Genomic DNA, 21082 nt, shown 5'->3' with positions numbered 1-21082 from the left:
TGGCCTCAGCTTTATTTTGTGTTTAAATGACCTTGCTTATGTAATCCAGACTGGCCTCAACGCACAATCTCTTGCCTCTGCCTCCCAAATACCAGGATTAGAGGTGTGTGCCACCTCATCTAGTCAAATCTCCATCACTAAGGACCCACTCCTCCTGAACCCTCCCCCACCCCGGGAAACACACCAAAGAAGAGCACTTTGCAGAGGTTTCATGTCCCTTAGAATAAGAAGCCACCTCTCTTCAAAGTAATGTCAGTCAAGAGACCAGTCAGAACGCACAGATAGGAAACAGAAATTTAATTTCAGAATATTACATGAATATAAAAACAATATATCTGGCTGTTTCTTTATAATTACATATATATATGCAAAATAACAAAAAGTAACAAACAGGTGCAACCTTCTCTTAAGAAACCTTTTGGGGGTCGAGTGAGCGAGCGCATGGCAAGCACAGGCAAGCCTTGCTGAAAGGCCCTGGGTGAGAGAATTCCTTCTCTACAGCCCACTGGTCCACGCATGTCAGAGGCTCTTTAGCTTGGGCTATGGCCTCATGTACTCCAGTTTCCATGGTGACACAAGCACTCAGGCTATTTATCCTCCATCTCCTTATTAGCTCACCTCCATCAACTGCACACTGCTCTCAGCATTAGCTGTTAGTAAAGCCTGCTTTTGACAATGAGTCTGCCATGGGTGCTTCTTTAGCAATCCTGACTGCTCTAGGAGGACCTTCCAAGTGAAGCAAGTTCTGTGTGGAGAGTCAACTGTGGCTTCCCTCAGAACTCATCAGTCATGCCTCTAAAATGTTCTGGAGCTTGGTACAACCAATGTCTCCCAATTCTCGTTTCCTTCACAGTGGGTATGAGTTGGGGAAGGGGAGGTTCAAACCTGATTACTGATCTCAGTGAGAAAATACACTTCTGTGAAAGATTAGGTAAAAGACCCAGCCTCCACTCATTCACCCAGTGCAGATCCAAATCCAACATGATCTATCTCTTCATTCTTGCGGCCCTCTGTCAAATATACTAGCCTATGTTGACACAACAACAAAGCCTGTGGTAAAATTAACCCCAGAAAGAAAGGAAAAGTACTTCCAAAGAGATTGCTCCAACAATAAAAAATAAACACAACAAACATCTTTTAAGACACAGGTTAGCTGGGCAGTAGTGGCATGTGCCTTTCTTTAATCCCAGCAGAGGCAGGAGAACTCTGAGGTCAAGGCCAGCCTGGTCTAGAGAGGAGTTCCAGGACAGTCAAGGCTACACAGAGAAACCCTGCCTAAAAACAAAACAAAACAAAACAAAAAAAAACAAACAAACAACAACAACAACAAAAAAAGACATATGTTAAAAACCTTAGTTAAATTCTGGCTCAAAAACAGCAAGTGTATGCCCCGTCAGAAGGGCAACAGCAATCTTATGGAGCAATGATGGAGCTTTTGTCTGAGGTTCCCAGAAGACACCACAGGATTAGAACAGCCACATAGTACAAGACACACAGGAGGCTATGCTGTTCCTCAAGTTTATTCTGCACTGGATCACAGCTTCAAAAGAAAAAAAATGACCTATAATACCCTTAAAGCAAGAGAATAACTAAGCCAATAAATAAATAAAATACACATTCCCAAATACACATGGTAGCTGCCCAAGAGGCCAGCAATTGAAAAGCATGTGCATGGGGTAAACTCTCTCACCACCTCACCCAGACCACCCCAATCACTCACACTCGACTCCTTGGTCCTGCTCGCTCTCTAACAGAGCCAAACTCCTGCAGGCACCAAGGCACTGCTCGGCTCTCCACGCAGTGCCACAGTACAGCACGGTGGAACACACTTAAAGGAAGCTTCATGCTGGGAAGAGCTTCTTTGATTCGGTAATACAAAAGGATTTCTGTTTGACCTCACTATATACCTAACACAAGAAATTTATTTAAAAAGAAATAAACCTTTTCTTAGTAACAATAAAAAGAGTCAAACAGAAACCTAGACAAATGAACTTGTTAATGAAATCTTTAAGGATGACCTAAACTCTTTTCGAGAAAGAAACTTAAACACCTCCACTGTCCCCAAACTATCCAGCAGGAAAGCCAATTACCACATTTCCCTTTACCATTGCTACTACAGCAACAGAATAAACAGAATAGGATGGAAGAGGCTGACAGACAGACACAAAGTCGGCCTCTGCTACCCTGAAGGTGGCTCTCATTTCAACAGTAACACAGCATTTTCAATTGTCTATCACTAAGTTGGCAAACCGTATTTTGCTGTGTACCTGGATCCCCACAGTGGGGTGAGGATGGTTGCACAGTTCTGCAGTCAGCCTGTACCTCAACATCCTCACCTGCCACCTGATGCTCACTGGGCAGTGGCTCCTGTGCCCATCCTGACAGAGGGGCAGAGAGCAACTGTTCTAGATGACTGGGGGAACACCACAACTGCTCCTGTGGGGACTCTTCTATTCCATATGGGCCCTGCAGAGACTGCTATGTATGTCTTTCCTGGTTCCAAGCTGCTCTCAGGAGATAGTTGAGTGGCATATTTGATACCTAGGAATGTGTGACAGGATCCTACCAAGGCCAACCAGTCCCTCATGGCATGACTTCAGAGTCTCTACCACATGCAGATTGCAGCAAGCTCTATGGATCAGTTCGTGGCTCTTCTCAAGCCCAGGAGTCTGCCACAGAGGTGTCAGTGGAACCAGAGATGTTCAGGTGAGAGGATACTAATGCAGAAAGCAAGTTAACAACCACACAACCATTCTCAGATCACTGAGGTGAAGACAGTAGCTGAAATCTGTTAAAATATACTGTACTGAATTCTTTTTCATTGCCAGGTCAAATCCCCTAAATTAGACATAAGAAATAATAGAATGTCTAGGAAAGCTGTAAATTCTTTGAACATAATAAGATACAGAGATTTCTCAAGCTCAAAATGAAAAGGGGTCAAAGGCATTTAACTTAAAATCCATGTAGGTTGTGAATCTAAACAATGGCTTTTAAAACAAGTATATAAACAGTCACTTCCTCACTACTAACAACACAGAAAAAAGTCCCAAATACAGTTAATATATAACAGTCCACTAAGACTGACAGTGCTTTTAAAACATATTACTAGCTATTAAACATAAAATTTCCTTTTCTTAAGAAGAAGAAACAGAACCGACCCGAGCACACTGATTAAACATAGCTGCCCACCTACTGCACTGTGTAAGCTGGCAGGTGTCGAGTGGCTTCCTCATATTAAAAACAAACACAGAGAACAGAGCATTCTCTCAGAGGCACAGCTTCAAAGACATCCAGTGAGTGGGTTAGAGGTATCAGTCGGTCATGGTTTGATTGGCTTTCACAATTTGAAATGCAGGGAGCAAGCTGCAAGCTTCACTGGGAACAAAAGTAACACCTGTCCCACTGAAGAGAACTTCACTGTGGACAACAGGGGAACTCTAGCTGACCCTTCAGAGGAATCCTAGGTTAAAACAGAAATAAGAGGATTAGACATTAATTAAAACGTTCATTTAAAAAAAAAATACCCCATTTAAAAGCTACAGAATCTACACTTAGAATTTTCTCTACATTTAGGATTAAATATGTGAGAATGTGACCTTCCACCAAGTAAACATCATCGAGTCTGCTTGGTCTAATCCCAGTTTGTTACGTCTTCTTAGTGACAGCAGCAGTCATCACTCAGTAGGGGCACGTATGATGACGGCTGTTGCCCCCAGTTCCTGTGTACATTATCTCGTCTGTCCTAACAGCTGCCTGTTCACAGATGCAGAACCTGCAACCCACAGAAGCTAACCTGTCCCAGGATAGAAAGCTATCAAGCACTAACATGGAGAGCTGACCCAAGTCGAAGTGAACATGGAGCTTGTGTTATTACCAGCACGGCCCTGCTCACCAGAGAACGTTTACTAAAACCAAGAGCAGCAAGCCACTGACACTACTGAGACAAAGAGAAGAGCAAAAGGACTGAGGGCAGTCGGGTGTGCTTGCACATGTGTTCGCAGGACTAGGGCTGAACCCAGGGCACAGATATTCTAGGCAGGTACTTAAGTCTGACCCTTGCCTCCTCAGGCCAGATGCAGAGATGACAATACAGATGAAGTAAATACCATAAATCATAGTCAGTGTCCATACTTTAGAAGTGCTGATAAGTGTTCAATGGCTCAGTTAGCTAGACAAGGCCTCAAAGAGGACAGGGAGGGAAGGTTCAGCTGGTCTTTAAAGAATTAGAAAGATTTGACTACAAAAAATAATGCCCCTTGAAGAGTGGGGCTCTATCCTGTGTTTTCATCTGGGATAATTTTGCCCCCATATCCCGAAGGGACACTGGTAATGACTGGAGGAATTTCCAGTTATAACTGAGGGCAGATGCCAGATCATCTGCTGAATCAAAGCTGCTAGATAGCACCAATGCACAAGGCAGCTCCACACAAGGAATTATGACCCAAAGTGTCAACAGTGGCCAGAATAAGAAGTCCTTTGCTAAACAGAAGATACTGCACTATCTTCTTCTGGAGGTGATTTCAGCATCAGTATCAAGAACAGCTAGGATTGTATCCATTGTCCTATAAGAGAGATACATGGCAGACAGGCCCTGAATTACAAGTGAGGAGACTAGAGAGTTCAGACCTAAAGATGCTTTTTGGGAATGAGCTGTGAAAGCAGATCAAGGAGCTAAAGATGCAAAATGCAAGAGAGAAGAGTGAAGAACTTAATTCAATAGCCAAAAACAAGCCAGATGTGGTGCTATACAATCCTATATAATGCCTAAAATCCCAGCTACTCAGAGGGCAGAAGAAGATCATAAGCTTAAGACCAACCTGAAAAACCTAAAAGAAATCATGTCTCAGGTCTCCTGAGTAAATTGGGAGCATAGGGACCTTGGGAGAGGGTTGAAGGGGAGAGGAAAACCAGGGAGGGGAGCAGAGAAAAATGTAGAGCACAATAAAAATCAATAAAATTTTTAAAAAAAGAAAGAAAGAAATCATGTCTCAGAAAAGGAAGAAAAGCTGGGCGGTGGTGGCGCACACCTTTAATCCCAGCACTTGGGAGGCAGAGGCAGATGGATCTCTGAGTTCAAGGCCAGCCTGGTCTACAGAGTGAGTTCCAGGACAGCCAAGGAAATACAAGGAAACCCTGTCTTGAAGAAAGAAAGAAAAGAAAAACTTTGGTGACCAGGTCTAAAGTCTGCACGTAAGAGCAAGGTGACTTGAGCGGACTCTCAGCATGGCCGTTCTCAGCCTCACACAGCATTTGTACTGTATTGTAAATCCCACCCGGTTTAACACATATTGATGTGTGGGTCCTGTCTGTCCAGTAGGTCTGTATTTGAAACAGTCCCTCAGTACCTAAGAGCAGTGCTAAGTAGAATAACCATCCAAATTCCCTCTGACTACAGTTACAGCACCTTGGCCATTTCAAACAAGAAACGCTGCTGACAGAAAACAGACAAGAATGCTTTCAGTAAGAGCAGAGGACAACCACGACAATTACCTTTTCTCCCCTCTTTCTTCCCCTCAGACCATTTCAATCTCGTTGGTGTCATTGTGACAGTTGGAGAGCCAGAAAAGAACTGTAATGAGAAAACTGTACAGTGGCTTAAATGATCAAATATCAGTGCCTCTTTACAGAGACGTAAGTATACCTCGCTAATCTTAACTGGCTATTCTTAGCTTAATGAAATAGCCTAGGCGCATTTTCTTGATTAATGATTGATGTAGAAGGTTACAGGCACTGTGGGGATGTCTCCCTGAGCAGATAGTCCTAGGTTCTACAAAAAAAAAGAAGAGAGAGAGAGAGAGAGAGAGAGAGAGAGAGAGAGAGAAGCTTAGAGAGCCATGGGAACAAGCCAGTGTGCAGTGTTCCTCCATGGCCTCTTGCATTCCTGCAATGACGTCCCTCCATCATGGACTGTATGCTGTAAGCTACATAAATAAACCCTTTGTTTCCTGAGTTTTGGTCAGTGTTTATCATAGCATCAAAACACACATTAATAATACACATGCTATATCTTTCTTGAACTCAAAACATATCAAATGGCTGGGCAGTGGTGGCACACACCTTTAATCCCAGCAGGCGGATATCTGTGAGTTCGAGGTCAACCTGGTCTACAAGAGCTAGTTCCAGGACAGGCACAAAGCTACAGAGAAACCTTGTCTCAAAAAAAAAAAAAGGAAGGAAGGAAGGAAGAAAGGAAGGAGAAAAAAGAAAAAAAAGAAAAACACACACACACAAAAAAAACATATCGAATAATTTGGTGAAAACCAACAGAAAAGGCCCTAAACACCACTGACTGAGCCAGAGACTCATAATAGAACAAGCGCCAGCCTGCTAGCCTCCTCCTTTCCACAAAAGGACAGGGAAAGAATGTGTTCTTACCAAGCTCATATTTTCTTTGCTGACTCTCTTCAGTTCACCCATGGCCACAGCCTCCGGAGTAGGAGACTTGTTTTTCTTTTCCGACATCATCTGATTGCCCAGGACTTTGCGCTGATTTGGAAACAGAAAATATTTTGTTCATGAGCATTTACTCTTTTGTAGCTGTAATGATCTTCAAAACTACAACTTCCTCAATTTAAAAAAAATCCTGATAACTTCAGTACAGACCCAGGACATGTCATACAAAGGAATGGAAGACATATAGCAAACAATAAGAACTGTTTCTCTGGGTGATTTAACCTACCTAATATTAGCTAAGAGCAATATACCTGTGAGCTTGAAAGAACTACCAGTCACTCTTGAGGGTTGAGCTTTTTTGGAGGTGTGGGGCTTGTGGAAAATGTGTTCTCTCTGGCAGCTGTTAAGGGTCCCTTCCTCTCCCCACTAAGGGAACCACAGACTGGGTCCTCTAGGATTCTGCTTCTCTGTCCTTCCTCACACATGACTAGTAAATGTCCAGAAATTATCTAAGAGTTTCTAATACAGCCATAAAAAGCCCCAGGCCTTCTCAGGGGGAGGGGGAAGGTCACATGACCACTGACCCACAGTAAGAATATAAGGTGTTATGAGCAGCCTGGAAGCTGATGTGACCTGCTGCAGCAGCTCATGGTAACAACTCTATCTTAGAGAATTCCCCCTTCTTGCCTGAAGAAGAAATCTAAATTTCAAAACAAGAATATCATCAAAACTAAAGCACCAAAGGAAAAAAAATACTAAACAGAACTAAAACACTAAAGCATTATAACTATCAACAGCGGGGTTCAGAATAGTCTGATGTGATCGGTTATTTACATGACATACCCCAGAGGAAAACCTTCTTCCAAAATAAGGCTAATGCAGAACCCACTACCAGACACACCTCTGTAAAACTAGAAGAAAAGCAAATTTCTACAAGTCTTAATTTTTTTAGACTTTGTTTTATTTTTATTGGTGTGTATGCATGCACACACACGTGAGCTCTCAGCCTGCAGAGGGCAGCAACATCAGATGCCCTGAAGCTGGCATTGTGGGCGGTGGAAAACTGCCCAAGGTGGGTGCTGGGAACTGAGCTCTGGTCCTCTGGAAGTGCAGCAGTTCTCTTATCTGCTGAGCCATCTCTCTAGCCTCCGAAGTTTTAATTTTTAAAATATTATTAAATATTAAATATCTACTTTTTAAAAGAAACTAAATAGCTAAAGTGCATGTGTGTATGTGCACGCACGTGCACACATACACACACACACACACTAGAAAAATAAGGCCTTCAGAGGGAAGGAATCACCTGAGGATGCTGAACTGGGAATGCCAGGATCCACAGACTAGCTATAAAGCTTCCAGGGAATTTTCAAAAGGGCACTCTGAGTTGGATCTACCATGTGCAACACCCCAATATCACTCACAAATAAAAATGTATAGAGTTCTAGAATCCATTCTCCATCCTCAGGAATGGGCCAGTGGCCTGTGGGACGTGACACTTGCTGCTGGCCAGTTTCCTTTGCTTTCCGCAATGGAGTGAGAGGCAGCTTGTGGGACAGGAGACAGCGTTTGCACGTCACCTCTCTGGTTAGAAGATAAACTTCACTGCAGAGCTACTGAGCAACTACTGAGTCTCTTCATTTATAATGAAAACACCTTGCCCCTCTGTTTTATAAAATTTGCTAGTATAACATCTGTGTTTAAAGCTGTTGTTCTGGGCTTGGAATGTAGTTCAATGACAGAGAGCTTCCTCACATGTATGAGGCCCTGAATCCAGCTGATAACGCCACCAAAAAAAGAAAAAGAAAAAATAATGTTCTAAAGTGTTTTATCTTAATAACTTATGAAGTTCAAGTACTCCCTTAGTAAAGAGGTAAGCAATAGCCAATAACAACACCTACATTTCAAGCAATAACTACCAACACTCTGTCTCAAAAAGAACTACAATCAAGTTTACGACCTTACCCATTTCAGTGGCATTACTACAGTCACAGTGCCATAAAACACAGCCAGCTCACCCACTCGCACACTATTCCTCCTAGACAAAAGATAACGCCTCATTCCCTCTTTACCTCTGGCCACAGGTAGTCACAAATCATTTCCTGTCTCCATGACTTTGACCACTTTAGTACCTCAAATAAGCAGAACTGTACAGCATTCGGCCTTTAGTGACTGGCTTATGTAATTCGGGGCCCACCACTGTGAGGAGTGCGTCAGACTCTCCTTCCAGTCTACGGATAAACAACCTTCCACTCTCTCTACACTTTGCATCTTCAGTCCTTCAATGGACAGTGAGCCTGCTTCCACTTGTGGCCACTGTAAATGATGCTTCCGCAAACACTGGCATACAGATAACTCCCCAGACCCTGCTTTCAATTCATTGGTATATACACAGATTTGAAATTGCTGGATCAAGAAGTAATTCTGCTGTTGATTTCCCGAGACCGTCGTACTGTTTCCCCCAACAGCTTTGCCGCTTTATATTCCTAGCAGTAGTGTACAGGGTTTTTATTTCCCTACATCCTCATCAACATTTTTGACTTTCTGTTTAGGGCAGCAGTCATCCAGGGTGTGAAGTGAACAGCACTGTGGGTTTGCTTTACATGCCCTTAATGATTATGAAGATGAGCAGCTTCTCCTGTCTTCCTTGGTCATGTCTGTGTCTTGAGAGAAATGTCTATTCAGGTTATTTGCCTGTTTTATAATGAGCTTAGATTTTCAGCAATCCTGAGCTATACAAGTTCCTTCTATTTTCTGGATATTATCTCCTGAGCAGAGAGGTGACATGCAAACGCTGTCTCCTGTCCCACAAGCTGCCTCTCACTCCATTGCGGAAAGCAAAGGAAACTGGCCAGCAGCAAGTGTCACGTCCCACAGGCCACTGGCCCATTCCTGAGGATGGAGAATGGATTCTAGACCTCTGCAAAATATAAAAAGGATCAAAAGGAGGGCTAAATGAAATTGCAACTGCTAAGGACCAGCAAAAAGGGGAGAAAATTAAAAAGCACACATTTGTTAGAGAAAAAAATGTTAAGTTTTAGTCAAAAGGCTCCTTGATATTTGTAGAATTATATACTTTAACAATGTTAAAACAATTTTTTCAAGAAAAGTAGAAGTAAGAATAGAGCTAGTCCCTCTGGATTAGCAGCTTTAGTTAGGCATGGAAATAGAGCTCTGTGACCAAATCACCTACTGCCACCTGATGGCAACATTCACTAACTGCACTCATGTTCAGTCGTCTGCACAGGGGGACAGCAGCAAACAACACAGAAATATATTTTCTATTTGTTCTAAAAACAAGATTTCTAATAATTCTGACACATGGAAAGAGACTAAAACAGCAATGAAATCATTAATTTCACCAAAATTAAAGATATCAAAATCCACTGAGGTATTAGAAAATCCATTTGTCCAACAATTTCCTTAGTCCTCAGCTTGCTCACTTCCCTACACATGCAGCAAACTGCATGAAGAAGTGTATAGTGTGGCTGAGCAGTGGTGGTGGCACACACCTTTAATCCCAGCACTCCCGAGGTAGAGGCAGGAGCAAGGACAGCCTGGTCTACAGAGGGATTCCAGGATGGCCAGGGCTGTGACACAGAGAACCCCTATGGGGGGTGGGCGGGGTGTGAAGTGTGAAGCAGGAAGCCAGATTCCCATCCTTCGACACAGGGAGGAAGAGCAGGCTGTTGCTGCTTTCTCTACAGAGTTCCTGCAGAATTCCTTTCATTGGTGACACAGTAAAATGCTTTGGAAAAAACCTTCCCAAACTCTGTCCCCTCACCAATTAACCATTTATAGAACTCCAAGGAATAGAATTAAGCACTTTGTGCACAAGAAAATAAGACATAAATTTCCTGAGAATCAATGTGGATAGCAGTAGCACAGCAGGCTCACCTTAATAAGTCCACTAAAGGAGCGTGAACGGGCTCTCTTCTGGACTCTGGGAGTAGAAGGCTCTCGCCCTGGTGTTTGAGTCAAAGACTGCTTATGGAACTACAAGAAAATACACAGTACATTTTATTAATATTGTCCCTTCAAGAAATGACAGTCTAGGGCAAGTAACAGCTGAATGTAGAAACCCAGAGCCAAAGAGTCTGTGTAGATGGAGAAAGCAGTTTGATAAGCAATCACAAAAGAAGAAGTGACATTCACTATCTCTGTTTACAGATAGGAAACCAAGATCCAGAAGATTTATAAACTGGTCTAAGATCTGACAGTAAATCAGAATTATTCTGCATCAATTACCTTGGAAATAGAAAGTTATTAGCACAATCCATGACAGTTCTCAGTTTAACAAACTGTATGTCAGGATTTAGCTTTAGGATAGAATCTCATGTAGCAAAGGTGGCCTCAACTTTCTATATGGCCAAGAATAACCTTCAACTCCTAATCTTCCTACCTCCATCTTCCAAGTCACAACATTATAAAACTAGAAGGCTATACCCAGTTTATGAGGTGTCAGGGACCCATCCCAGGACCTCGTGAATGCAGAGCAAGCACTCTACCAATGAGCTACATTCCTAAGAATGTTCCAAAGGTATTAAAGCTCTCTAACTTGAGTTCACACTTGTCTGCTAGCGCTGCTGTGAAGGGAAAAAGACTGAATGCAGACTTCCAATGCTGTCAGCTCTTGGTGTAGAGGCATCTCCAGAAGAAAAGGGGAAGAGTCAAGTTAGTGTATAGTCTTTAGCCAAAGCTCTCATTCAGTATTTGGGGTGTGTGTTTGTGTGTGTGTGTGTGTGCGCGCGCGCGCACGCACATGCCATTATGCACATCTTCTCCACTTTTACAAGTGTAACACACGCATGTTAGCTACTACTGCTGTTTTTACAAACCTGAAAATTGAAATTCAGAAATTATTTACTTAGAAAACACAAAACATTTAAATTCTGGACCATTGGAACTGCTGGTTCTCTCCAAGCAAATTTGGTACATACCAAAATTACAGATATTCTAAGCACAGCTAGCTGCAGAAAGTCAAGTACTTCCACACCTCCCTCCAGGACAGGAGTACACTGTGATTCCATGGACAAGCCTGCTATTTCAGCTATTTTAGCTGAACCACAGCTTGCTCCACATGAGAGTGAAACCTCAGTGAGATTCTTAGCTGTGCTCTCTGGTGACTCCTAGAGCCCACCCAATTTCCCTGCATCCAGGCACCTGTCGAATAAGTTGTTTCTTCTTTGTTGAATCTGGCATGTTATGAACATGTTGAAAGAGTTCTTTCAGAGCCTCTTCTGTATGTTGCTGGGTCTCCTCCTGCTGAGAACAAGAATCTACCCTATTCCGTTTCTGAGATCTTGACAGCTGGAAGGACATGGCATGACATGAGGTTGTCAAATCAAGATCATCCTACAGAAAAATTTATAAAAAAACAAATTAATACATCCTACTGGCTTTGTTTTGGGTTCTTACAATAACCTTGATCAAAAGAAGTGGAAATGGAAACATGACATGCTACTATATCCAGGAACAAGGAAAATCCTAAAACAATTACCAGATAAAGGAAAAACGATTAATAAAGGCCTCTGAATAATCTACTTCCATTATCTGCCCAGAAAATCAACGTGCATTTAGAATATTGCCATAGAGAATTATAGCTGTTTGATTTCAGTTTTCAAAACACCTTTTAATCTCAAGTAATCCTTGTTGCTATCCAATAGGTAAACTCTAAAGTATTAGTCCCAGCAGACAGAACAGTAACAATATACAAACAAACAAACAAAAACCTAAGGTGAAAGTTAACTTCATCTAGACATTTAAGTGATAAACCTACCCTAGAGCCCATGGCTACTGTGCCTTTGCTCAAACTCTTTTCCATACAAACTACATGGAAGTAGTAAAAGAATAAAAGCTACAGTTCTCCAAGGAAAACAACACTCTAGTTAAACTAGTTTTTAAAATGTTCCTGAGGCTGGAGAGATGGCTCAGAGGTTAAGAATACGGACTGCTCGGGCTGGAGAGATGGCTCAGTGGTTAAGAGCATTGCCTGCTCTTCCAAAGGTCCTGAGTTCAATTCCCAGCAACCACATGGTGGCTCACAACCATCTGTAAAGAGGTCTGGCGCCCTCTTCTGGCCTTCGGGCATACACACAGACAGAATATTGTATACATAATAAATAAATAAATAAATAAATAAATATTTAAAAAAAAAAAAAAGAGTACTGACTGCTCTTTCAGAGGACCCCGGTTCAATTCCCAGCACCCACATGGCAACTCACAACTGTGTGCAACTCCAGTTCCAGGGGATCTGACACCTTGACACAGACATGCATACTGGCAAAATATCAATGCCCATAAAATAAATAAATCTTTTTCTTAAGGCAAAAAATGCTGTTTCTTAGTCACACCAAATATTTGCTGGATGAGAGAATCAGGAGTAGAAAACACAGCATAAAACACAGTCTCCAAGTCTCTAACACAGGCTAAATACAAGTCAATCAGGTACTGGCAGGCCTTTCTCAGCTTCTCACTGCTACAGCTCAATACTCTTACATAACTTTCTGTCATAAGCATAATATATTTCTCTAAGCTCATTTGTTCTCAAATGTTGCTGGCTAACTTTCATTGTCAACTTGACACAACCAACAGTCACCTAGGAAGAGGAAACCTCCACTGAGCAATTTCCTTAATCAGACTGGCCTGTGGCCATATCCTAATTGATAACTGATATGGGAAGGCCCAGCTCCACTATAGGGGGCAGCATCTCTAGGCAGGTGAGCCTAGACTATCCAAGAAAGCTAGCTAGGCAGGAAGCAGCATTCATCCATGGGTTCCACTTCAGGTTTCTGTTTAAGCTACTGGCCTGACTTCTGTCAATGATGGATTGTGACCTGGAAATATAAGATGAAATAAACCCTTTTCTCCCCTAAGATGCCTTGATCATAGTGTTTATCACAGCAACATAAAGCAATCTAGAATACATTTTTTCTCCCTTTTATTGAGAGTGAGAAAAATTGTGTGTGTGTATGCGTGTGTGTGTGCATGTGTGTGCGCGCACATGTGTCACCTCTCCAGTGACAAATCTTTTAACTACTCAGATCTTTTAACTACTTGACAGTTTAACCATACCAATGAACTTGAATAACAATGAATTATATAGAACTAGATATGGGCTGGATATCTGGCCTCTGTTGGCACCCATGCACATACCCATACGCATAAGTAAAAATTAAAAGCTGGGCATGATGACACATGCCTTTAATCTCAGCACTTAGGAGTTAGAGGCAAGGAGATCTCTTTGAGTTCAAGGCCAGTTTGTTCTACATAGCCAGTCCTAAGACAGCCAAGGCCACACTGAGAAACCCTGGGCTTAAACCAAGACCTACCACCACCACCACCACCACACACACATACACACACACACAAAGAAATAAACAAACAAACAAATAAATAAATTTAAATCAGAGTTGCTGAGATGGTTTAGCAGTTTAAAACACTGTCTACTCTTCCCGAGCACCCAGATTTGATTCCCAGAACAACACATATGGCAGCTTACAACCACTTGTAACTCAAGTTCCAGAGGATCCAACATCACCTTCTGAATTTCATAAGCTACTGCACACAAGTGGTAAACTTACACACACATAAAAAAAAATATTTTAATTAAATTAAAATTTTAAAAAAGAATGAATTACATAATACTGGACCTTTGTTACTATAAGGTACTTGATATTTACAGGTTGCTTAGATCATAGGTTATAAAAATACAATGGATTTTACAGAAAACTTTAACCTATGATCTATGCTGTGACATTTATGTGAGAATATCATCCACTAGTGATGACCTCTGAAAGCAAGCAAGCAAGCAAGTATATTATACATAGGGGCATTTTAATTCCACAACTGTCTTCTTAGTCTTGGCCCCTGCTAAAACAAATGATTAGGTAAGTTTGAACTGTAACATAAAAGCACTGATTTAATGATGATGTTATGCTTTGTTTTTGAGTTCGAGACCAGCCTGGTCTACAGAGCTAGTTCCAGGACAGGCTCCAAAGCCACAGAGAAACCCTGTCTCAAAAAACCAAAAAAAAAAAAAAAAAAAAAATCCTTCCCTTGTTTGAAGACCAGTTTCCTGTTCTTACCTTTGACACTTGAGTTCTGGAGCCCAGATAGTACAGTCTGGCACATTCCCGAATATAAGCAGGAGCCTGAGAAGAACATTTAAAAAAAAAAAAAAAAAAAAACAGGGCTCAGTGATTAATATGACTACAATTCTTTAGGCAACAGAAAAAGAATCATAACATTATCTAATGGGTAGAGTACTGTGCAAAGTCAAACACTTGTACTCACTCATAGGTGGTTTTTAAACATAAAGTAAAGAAAACCAGCCTACAAATCACAATCCCAGAGAACTTAGACAACAATGAGGACACTAAGAGAGACTTACATAGATCTAATCTACGTGGGAAGTAAAAAAAGACAAGATCTTCTGAGTAAATTGGGAGCATAGGGACCTTAGGAAAGGGCTGAATGGGGAGGGGAGAGGCAGGGAGGGGAGCAGAGAAAAATGTAGAGCTCAATAAAAATCAATTAAAAAAAAAAAAAGGAAAAAAAGAGGTACACTCTAACGAACATTCCTGAATGCTTAGCAACAGCAGTGGGTCAGCGTGAGCAAAGATCTTATCTTGAGGACAGTTGGGATCCTCTCCCTGAAGTAGGGAGCCTTTAGGAAACTCAGACATTGCAGCTCAGATGCTCAGCAGGAGACCAAAGTAGAGGACTTTACTTTCAAAGTTTAGTACATGTGGCTTTTGTGTAATGAACTAAACCCATGAAATCTACAAAAGACATAAGTTCTTGAGAAACTTATCCCTCAGAAACACCGCCTGCTTGTGCTGAAAGAGACAGTGTGACAAGAAAGGCGCTGTCAAACCCACAGAACTTGGGTAGGCAGGCAAGGTAAGACTAGGCAACCACCAGCTTGTGCTTCCTTCAGTGAAGAAAGCCAGCTAGCCAGAGGACAGAGAAGACTTGGCTCCTATTTCTAGCCCTCCCCACTATCCATTCTGCTTTACGATCTCATCCAGGATCCCACTCTGCCGCCTTCCTTGTCCTGTTACCAGCCAAATGCCATCCCTTACCTACCTTAAAAAGCTTCTGGGAGTGTTTGATCATAAAAGCCATCCCAGTATTTAACTTGGTGATATTCTCCTGAAGGTCATTTGCAGTGACCTAGTCAGTGGGAAGAGACCAAACAAAGGGCATTAAGAACTGGGAAGTGTTCACCAGGACATGTCACTTGAAATGACATAATAGCATAGACATGTGTCCCTAAAGTGATCAGAAAATCTTTAAGTTTTCTCCATTTCCTACTCTGCTCACAGATAACCTAGGCAGAAAATCTAATCTAGGATTCAAACCACACCCAGAAGAAAGGCGAGTCTGTTCCAGCCGTCAAGGACACTGGCTCAGCAGAGATCCAGAGAACTACTACTAACACTTCTAGAGCTGACATCTTTCTACAACATCTGTATATGCCATGCCTTCACCCTTGTTATTTTATCTGTTTGCTCTTCCCAAGGCACCTCACATGCTTCTTTTTCTAACCACAGCTTGTTTCTTTTCCATAGCATTGGAGGTTTTGTCTCGGTTGGTTGGTTGTTTGGGAGGGGTCAGACCCAGGTTGTAGCACTTGCTCTGATGATAAGCCTCAGGCCCTGGCCTCTAGAACTTGGTTAGCTAATTCAAAAGCCTTCACAATGAGACTCAAGATCCCTAATGTGGATAAATGTCGGTGCATCTGCTCCTCATTAACCCACTCCCGGCTTTTCCTAGCTCAGAGCAGTTCATTCATTTTTACTTGTTACTTACTAAGATAAAATGTTACACATAATCTCTCTCTTAACTTTCCTTTCCTTATTTTTGTTTGTTTGGTTGTTGGTTGGCTTTGATTTTTCAAGACAGGGTTTCTCTGTGTAATAGCTCTGGCTGTCCTGGAACTTGCTTTGTAGACCAGACTGGCCTCAAACTCATGGAGACCTGCTAACCTCTGACACCCACATGCTGGGATCACAGACATATGCCACATCACTCCACCACCACCACCCCACCACCTGGACTCCTTATTTCTTTTACTCTCAAACCCTCCCAACAGTCACTATAACAATCTATTGCTATTGTTTTTCTAACAACTTATGAGGTAACTGGTAACAGCTACTCCATGCCCACTTTACACAGAAAGGACAAAGATACAGGTAACAAATCTATCTGGGTTGTGGTTTCCAACCCAGGTAACCTACTCATAATCTCATCTCCCATCAAAGCCTATTTTGTGAAGGTAAGGGAACCTGAGCTTCATGTGTCCAGGGCAAACCTTTGTTTAACAACCTTCTTTAAAATGTAAGCCACCAATGAAGCCATGGCCCCAGTAAGAAGCACATTTAGCTTTATAAAAGAAAACTGAATATATGGGAGTAAAACTGCTGGGACAGGTTAGACTGCTCTGTCAGCTCAGAATATTATCTCACACAATCACACTACTTTATTCTATACCTTTAGAAATTAATTTGTATTAATCCTTCAATCGTTAGAAATCAATGATTTGCCAAGGAGCATCCCTATTAAGATGGGATTCACACTGTCTAGTCAAAAATAATTCTAGCTTCTTTAGCAGCTAGAATATTCCAGAAAGAAGTGGTCATGCAGGATTACTAGAGACTGACTTATCAGTGAGGTTACAGGAACCAGGCCCCTCAGCTTTGATGACTCCTAAGCTTCTAACATCATAAATATGAAGGCTGGACCTTGGATCCTTGATAATCTCACCAACGTACAACCACAGGAGGGGCCCAGTCTGAGAAAACCAAGCCCTGAAGATCTTTCCCTCAATACTAACATTTTTGGGCCACAGGACATGAGGTGCAAACATAAGGGCAAGGTTATAGGCAGACATCTTATTCTTGTCTTGCTTCTTCGCTGTTTGATACAGGAGATCAAGCAGTAACTTGAGCAAGTTACGATTGGCTGGAGGAAGGATGAGGAAAAGCAGCTGCAGGGCCTCAATCTGCCGCTCCTTGTCGGGTATGTTGGTCTTATTTCCTTTATCATCAAACTGCATCAAATCTTGAAAAAAAATTATTGAAAAGGAAGGAATGACCAGCAAGAAAAATCAATGATATTATTGATTATTATTTCCCACTAAGTTCCACTAAAGAAAGAGAAGGAATAAAAGAATCAATCATAAAGGAAATTAAAAACTGCTAATACCTTAGGAAGGTCCTAGATTCAAATACCAATACTATAAAAAGAAAAGAAAATAGGCAATGGGCTTTGCAAAGTGTTTCCTGTGTGACTATGAACATATTAGCAGGCAGAGCATGAGCCCTGGCACCACAAGAAAGAAAACACAAAACACAAAAAATAAAGTCACTCTAATTCAATAACTAAAGACAATCCAATTTTAAAATGTGGGAAAGATTTAAGTAGAAGGTTAGATGTGATGATGTATACTCATGTGCCTAGCACTCAAGAGGCTGAGAGACAGCCTAAATCATATAATGACACCTTATCTCAAAAGAAAAAAAACAAACTGAATAGACATCCCTTCCAAGAAAATAGCATACACAAGACAGGCACAGTGACACACACCTATAGTTCTAGCTACTTGGGAGGCTGAGGTAGAAGGATTGTTTGAGGCAATGTAGCAGGCTGTGTCAATTTAAAAATAAAGAAAGGAGGGGGAAGAAGAGAAAGGAAAGAAGGGAGATGTCATACAAGAGGTCAGTAAGCCTGAGCGTGTTTGAATCGTCTATCAGTAAAACCACAAGATACCACTTCACATCTACTAGGATGCTCTGAACAAAAGTACTGACAAAACAAATACTGGGACACGAGCAATAAACCTTCTACTGCAGGCAGGAGAATTAAAGAATGTAATAACTTTGGGTCTTTTTTTAATCTGTATGGGTCTTTTGCCTGCATGTATGTCTATGCACCTTGTGTGTGTACTGCCCACTGAGGTCAGAAGAGCACATCAAATCCCCTGGAACTGGAGTTACAGATAGGTGTAAGCCACCAAGTAGATGCTGGGAATCGAACCAGGGTCCTCTGGAAGAACAGCCAGTACTCAACCACTGACCACTGAGCTATCTCTCCAACCCCAGTGTAACCACTTTGGGAAACATTTGGGCAGTGCCTCAAAAAGTTAGTTATAGCTATGTCTCAGCAATACCCAACAGAATTAAAATCAAGAGGTCCACCCACACACACCTCTGACAATGTCAGCCCTTCTCTTCCCTAGTCAGATAGGTTGTGGCTAAAGGATAAGCCAGAGGGAATCATGCACAGGATGACTCTCCAACTGTGCCACACCTTCATATGTTCTTAAGAGCAGTGAGTCACTGGGCAGCACAGTGGAGGATGCCAGATAATGGACCAAATGAAGAGCGCAAAAGAAAGGCAAATAAAACAAACACATAACATAACATTTATACTTTCCAATCTTTTTTAAGGATCTAAAACTTTATTCCTCTGAAATGTAACTGCAAAATTCCATGCATATTAGTAATGTATCCTCATTTGTATTATCAAAATCACCAGTGAACGTGACTTTTAAAGTCTCAGCTGAAGGGCTGGAGAGAGTTCAGAGGTTAAGAGCACTTATCTCACAGAGGGGGGTAGTGAGAAAGAGAGAAAGAAAAGGAAAGAGAGACGGAGGCAGAGAAGGTGAAGGGTGGAGGAAAGGGGTGGGAAGTGAGAGAAGAAATGCCATGGGTGGAAAACTACACATGGATTTTGATACTGTGTGCACTTAGAGCCTACTGTGGCATAATAGCTGTGCAATTTAAGAATGAATTCTCTACCACATAGACACAAAGAAAGAAAAAACTATGAGCTAAGAATAGAACAGTCTCCAAGATACAGTAAGTGAAAAAGCACAGAATAACGTGTATAACATTCTGCCTTTACATAAACAGAGGAAGAAAAGAACATATATACATAGTGCACAAAACACTTCTGGAAGACTACATTAGACATCACAGCACTGGTTGCCTCTGGAAGGAACTGGTGCTAGGAAACAGGGTGAGAAAGAAGCTTTTCCATATTGATCATGAGGGTAGACCGCCTACTCCATAAGCAAATAATAATGCTTTTTTTTTTTTTTTTTTTTTCTTTTTTTTTGGTTTTTCGAGACAGGGTTTCTCTGTGGTTTTGGAGCCTGTCCTGGAACTAGCTCTTGTAGACCAGGCTGGTCTCGAACTCACAGAGATTCACCTGCCTCTGCCTCCCGAGTGCTGGGATTAAAGGCGTGCGCCACCACCGCCCGGCTAATAATAATGCTTTTAAAAGAAGAGCTTGCAAAGGCAGAGGTGACCTCAATTTAAGCATGGAAATACCTGAAAAACCTCCAAACCAAGGCAAAAGTACAGAACCAGCAACCATCTGAAAGGTATAAACCCAGTGACACACCCAACCCCATGGGAAGGCACACTTTTACTGAGCAATTAAAATGTTCTAAGTACTATGGTGGACTACATCTGAGATACGAAAATCAATAGGAAATTTATCAAAAACATTTAAGGGAATTTAGATGGCTCAGAGGTTAAGAGCACTTTGTTGCTCTTGCAGACAAAACACCCACACATCTAAAATAAAAATAAATAAAACTTTAAAAAATATTTTTTAAAAGGAAAATATTTAAAGTCAGTGAAATGTCTCAGAAGGTAAAGATACTTGCTGCCAAGTCTGGTGACCTGAGATGAATCTTCAAGACCACATGGTAGGGGAGAACTAATTCCCAAAAATTGTCCTCTGACCTCCACATGCATGTCATGCCATGTACACATGAACACACTGAATACTTGTAATTAAAAAAACAATGTTTTAAAAGGAGAAGAATGAAGAGGAAGAAGATAATTGATCAAATCAAACTTAACTAGCCAAGATTTATAAGTACATCAGGATCAAGAAGTCTGAGGCAGCATCAGCACCACAGTGAGTAACAAACAATAGGAGATCACAAAGGACTTCACTAAATTGAAAAACTATTTTCACCTTTTTTACTTCTTATACCCACCAGCAATTTTGAGGTGTACATGGAAATGTTTATGGGTCAGCAGAGGCTCTGGTAACTCTCCTAGAAACATCTTCAGCAGCGTGGCAACATCATTTGAGTGAAACTCTCCTGAATCCAAGTCAATATCGGTTCCATTATTGAGAGCATCCCTCAAAAGCTGCTGTCGGACACTGTTGCCTGGTACTCTGAACAAGCCTTCTACTCGCAAGTCTGCTTAGCATGGATGTCCAAAAGGAAACAGAGGAGAATCATGGTTAGTGTGCACAGTATAAACATGACTTCCCTTTAAAGACCTTCCACAGCATCTCTGCTAAACAAGATTTTGTCAATATTTCTAGAGAAGCTTGAAATTCCCCGAGCACCTGGAGATGACTCAAACTGAAAAGAGGTCCTGCAAAGGTCATTCATCCTCCTGAGGTACCACTGGATACTGAATTTAACACAATCAATAGTCAAAAAAAAAAAAAAAAAAGCTTGAAAAGTAAAATGAAAGAAAAGCAAATCTCAAGATCCCTTTATCCTTGTTCCTCACAGACTCTCAAGGAGTTGAGCTCATCTATGGGCGTTTGTGGCTCCTATCAGCCAAGAATAAACCTAGAATCTCTGCATTATTGTGTGACTCAGAATTCTAACAGATCACCCTGCAGCTAAGAGATTCCTGAAAGCTTAGGT

The 21082-nt window shown here is 41.6% G+C and overlaps 1 protein-coding gene across 2 annotated transcripts in view; it reads right to left on the bottom strand.

The window, feature by feature from the left end:
* Nucleotides 1–342: 342 nt before the first annotated feature.
* The window catches only part of Arhgap19 (Rho GTPase activating protein 19), a 41586-nt gene continuing 20846 nt past the window's right edge, over nucleotides 343–21082 (bottom strand). The window contains exons 4-12 of one of the 2 annotated variants that reach the window (XM_057778060.1): nucleotides 20411–20620; nucleotides 17231–17457; nucleotides 15481–15567; nucleotides 14478–14543; nucleotides 11554–11745; nucleotides 10288–10386; nucleotides 6376–6486; nucleotides 5491–5569; nucleotides 343–3460 (exon numbers count right to left, since the gene is read on the bottom strand). In XM_057778060.1, coding sequence (XP_057634043.1) covers nucleotides 3450–3460; nucleotides 5491–5569; nucleotides 6376–6486; nucleotides 10288–10386; nucleotides 11554–11745; nucleotides 14478–14543; nucleotides 15481–15567; nucleotides 17231–17457; nucleotides 20411–20620 — 1082 coding nt within the window. In that variant the 3' untranslated portion in view covers nucleotides 343–3449. The remainder of the gene's footprint in view (nucleotides 3461–5490; nucleotides 5570–6375; nucleotides 6487–10287; nucleotides 10387–11553; nucleotides 11746–14477; nucleotides 14544–15480; nucleotides 15568–17230; nucleotides 17458–20410; nucleotides 20621–21082) is intronic. The other variant, XM_057778061.1, reaches the window with a different exon arrangement.

Source organism: Chionomys nivalis, chromosome 8 (genome assembly GCF_950005125.1).
Source record: "Chionomys nivalis chromosome 8, mChiNiv1.1, whole genome shotgun sequence".
Classification (NCBI taxonomy): Eukaryota; Metazoa; Chordata; class Mammalia; order Rodentia; family Cricetidae; genus Chionomys; species Chionomys nivalis.
This window is presented reverse-complemented; position numbering and strand designations above follow the sequence as displayed.